This window comes from Aplysia californica, unplaced genomic scaffold (assembly GCF_000002075.1).
Source record: "Aplysia californica isolate F4 #8 unplaced genomic scaffold, AplCal3.0 scaffold00514, whole genome shotgun sequence".
In the NCBI taxonomy this organism is placed as follows: Eukaryota; Metazoa; Mollusca; class Gastropoda; order Aplysiida; family Aplysiidae; genus Aplysia; species Aplysia californica.
The window spans coordinates 358,965-362,688 of NW_004797784.1; the positions used below are offsets into that span (position 1 = coordinate 358,965).

Below are 3,724 nucleotides of genomic sequence, written 5' to 3' on the forward strand. Positions count from 1 at the left end.
TGTGTGTGTGTGTGTGTGTGTGTGTGTGTGTGTGCGTCTGTCTGTCTTTCTCTGTGTCTCTGTCTGTATTTCTCTAAGCCCCTCTCTCTTTCCATCTCTTTTTCTATCTCTCCTATCCCTGGTGTGAAGAAACCCTACACAACCTTAGAATAACAAAGTTCTATCTGACATTGTGTGTCCTCTTCCTGTCTGTCTTTGTGTCAGTGTGTCTGCTTGTGTGTCTGTCTGTCTGTCAGTCGGTAAGTCTGTCTGTCTATCTGTATTGGCTAGAAACTGTGTGTCCCCTTTATGGAATGGTCGTATGTCGAACACAAGATGCCTTGATATAATATTATGTATGCCTGTGTGTCCGTCGGTCAGTGTGTCCGTCGGTCAGTGTGTGCGTGCGTGCGTGTGTGTGTGTGTGTGTGTGTGTGTGTGTGTGTGTGTGTGTGTGTGTGTGTGTGTGTGTGTGTGTGTGTGTGTGTCTATCTGTTCAGGTCAGAAGCTGTGTGTCTGTCTATCAATGCAGGTCAGGAACTGTGTGTCTGTCTAACTGTACAGGTCAGAAACTGTGTGTCTGTCTATCTATACAGGTCAGAAGCTGTGTGTCCCCCTTATGGAGTGGTCCTACGTCCAACAGAAGATGCCCTGGCACCTGCTGTTCCTTTTGGGGAGTGGATTCGCTCTGGCCAAGGGCAGTGAGGTAATCACTTGGGGGGGGGGGGGTTGTCTATTTATGTTTTTCTTTACTTTCACTTTCTCTGACCTCTGTTGCCTTAGAGTGTCGATGTGAAAAGCACATTTTTCTCTTGTTTGCTGATTCATCTGCTGCATGGTTATAATAATATTGTTTATTAAAATTGTGTCTAATGTATCTCTGACCTTCTCTATCCATCTTTTTCAGAGCCAGCCTTTTCTTCTGTATCAGTCTGATCTCTGGTTGAATGCTCTCGATATTATGCTTTCTGGTGGTAGTCTTGACAGATCGTTACCTTAGAATTACAAAGTTCTATGTGACATTTTTGGTCGTTTTGAGTTACTAAGACCATGAGGTCAGATATTCTATAATAATAATGCTTTATCAAAATCGTAAGATTATTCGGAGTCGTTATCAAGATATTCAAAGCATTGTATTCGAAAAAGCTTGACATGTTGTTAAACTCAAAATCTTTGACGTCAAATTTCTCAAAAAATAAGTGTTGAGCAGAAAGAGCGTTGTAATTCTGAGGTAGCAAAATGTTTAAACCGTTTTATGCGTAGTTTATTGATCTAACCGAGGCAGGAAACTGAGCCAACTTGTTCTCTAACAATCTCGTTTGTCATCCTGCCTCTTCTTGCTATGCTTAAAGTTCTTCTTATGCATCTCAACCGATGACTTTGCTTCATTTACTCTTGTTCATTGTCCATGTTTTGGCGTGGTAGTTTAATGTTGGTATGAAGATGCTGCTATTGGATTGGCGCTTTGTTTCCATTGTGATGTGCTGAAATCAAAGTATACTCCCCCCTCTCCTTTTTATGAATGGGTGTCTGTGGGGCGCTCAGGTGTGGTTTGCTCCTTCTTTCCTATCAAGCATACACCGTCCTTATTTTTCCTCCCTCTTTTCTTTGTATTTCACTCTCTAGTAACACCTCTAATCTTAGTTATATGACATAGGTGCGGTAAAACTCTTAGTCTTATTATTAAAACTAAAACTCTCGTGTGTCTTGGCGCATTAGGGTAGTCACAGACAGTTGTTTAGTGCTTCTGTAAGACACAGTACCACCCCACTGTGACCCTCATTGTGACCCCTCGGGGTACCAAGATGTTGCGTTCTAGGCCATGCAAGTTGCAATAAGGGCTGTACTTTACTTTTACAGTATAATGCCCAGCGCTCACTGCCAATCTGATTCATCTGACTGAGGCGAAGCCAGACATATGTTCATTCACAATGGGATAAAAGCTAGCATTTTAGCATAATTCGACCGAATACAACTAAATTCAATGGTGGCCTTCAAAACCAAACACGTTAGCTTTGCAAGATCGCTTGAAGAATCGATCGTATTGGGCCAAAACGGTTGCTTTTGCCCCATCCATGAAAAAAAAATCTGGCTGGCCGCGGTTCCTTCTTATGAATTTGACTGGCTTATCTTATCTTATTATCTTATCTTATCTTATCTATCTTGGTGGTTGGTTGGCGGGTGCTGTGGTGTGATTTGCTCCTTCTTTCCTATCAAATATCTATCGTCCATATCTCTCCTCCTTCTTTCTGTATTTGTTACTCTCTTGTAACACCTCTTATTTCGGCACGTACATTATTTTATTGTGTTGCAAGCGCCGTAAAACTGTAACTAAAACTAAACTGTCTTATTTTATCTTCCCCAGCGCTCAGGTCTGTCCTACTGGCTAGGCACACAGCTGGAGGTTTTCAATGACGTCAACCAGTGGGCGGTCCTCTTCATTATCGGATATTTCGCCACGTTTCTCACAGAAGTGACGTCGAACTCGGCCATCGCCAATCTGCTCCTGCCTATGCTGATACAACTGGTAATAAAACCACACGTCACCATGCTGATATCATGATACACGTTCCCATGTTTTTACAACTGGTTACGTCCCCATGTTGGTACAAATGGTAACAAAACGACGGATTCCCATGTTGATACAAGAGGTAACAACATTACACATTCCTATGTTTTTACAACTGGTAGCAACACGTTCTAATGTCGATGCTGGAAGCGACACCATACGTCCCCATTCTGGTACAAATGATTACAACACCACACGTCTCCATGTTGATAAAACTGGTAGCAACACGTTCCCAAGTTGGTATAATGGGTTAAAAAACAACTTGTCCCCTTGTTGATATCATGATACACGTTCCCAGGTTGATATCGTGATGCACTTTCCATTTTGATACAACCAGTAGCAATAATAATAATATGTTCCCATGTTGATACAACCAGTAGCAATAATATGTTCCCATGTTGATACAACCGGTAGCAATTATATGTCCCCAGTTTGATATCGTGGTACATGTTCCCATGTTGATATTGCGATACTCGATCCCATGCTGGTACAATTGCTCATAACACCATACGCCCCTGTGTATCACAGGATTGATCACACATGTCCAAGTTTTATTTAAATATCTTTTATATAGTCATTTACCTCTATGGGGATGCACATTCAGCGACAACGCTTGAAGACGTGCTGTTTTAAGCCAATTTAAAAAAAAAAAGAAGCACAACTTTGTTAAAGGGTTGTTGACTATTTTGATCAGATACTTTTAAATAGTATGTTCCAATTTGGATTTGCATTGTCGGATTTATTCATCAAACTTCCACTGTGAAAGGAAGAAACAAATAACATGATCTCCCTCCATACGCCCTTTATGAAGAAACCAATAAACCAATCAACATCATTTAATTTTGACCTCCCCCCCCTCCCCTTATCCTCCAGGCTCTGAGGACGGGTGTCCACCCACTCAACTACATGTTCCCGGCTGCTCTGGCGTGTTCCTTTGCCTACATGCTTCCAGTTGCCACGCCCCCTAATGCCATCGTCTACGCTACTAACAAGGTCAAAATGTCTCTGATGGTGAGTGGGGGAGAGGGGCTGGGGAGAAAGAGGGGCTCGGGAGGAAGATGGGAAGGGGGAAGAAGAGAGGAGGGGAGGGGAGATGGGAAGAGTGGGAGGGGAAGGGAGGAACAAGGAGAGGGGAGGAACACGAACAAGGTCCACCGGTCTCAGACAGGGACGGGG

General features: G+C 42.9%; 1 protein-coding gene across 1 annotated transcript in view; it reads left to right on the forward strand.

Moving 5' to 3' along the window:
* LOC101855442 (solute carrier family 13 member 5) overlaps positions 1-3,559 on the forward strand; it is a gene marked incomplete at its 3' end in the record, with an annotated part of 25,747 nt that extends 22,188 nt beyond the window's left edge. The window contains 3 exon segments of the mRNA XM_013086859.1: positions 576-685; positions 2,345-2,506; positions 3,422-3,559. Of these exon segments, the coding sequence (XP_012942313.1) occupies positions 576-685; positions 2,345-2,506; positions 3,422-3,559 (410 nt within the window).
* Between the last annotated feature and the right edge of the window lie 165 nt (positions 3,560-3,724).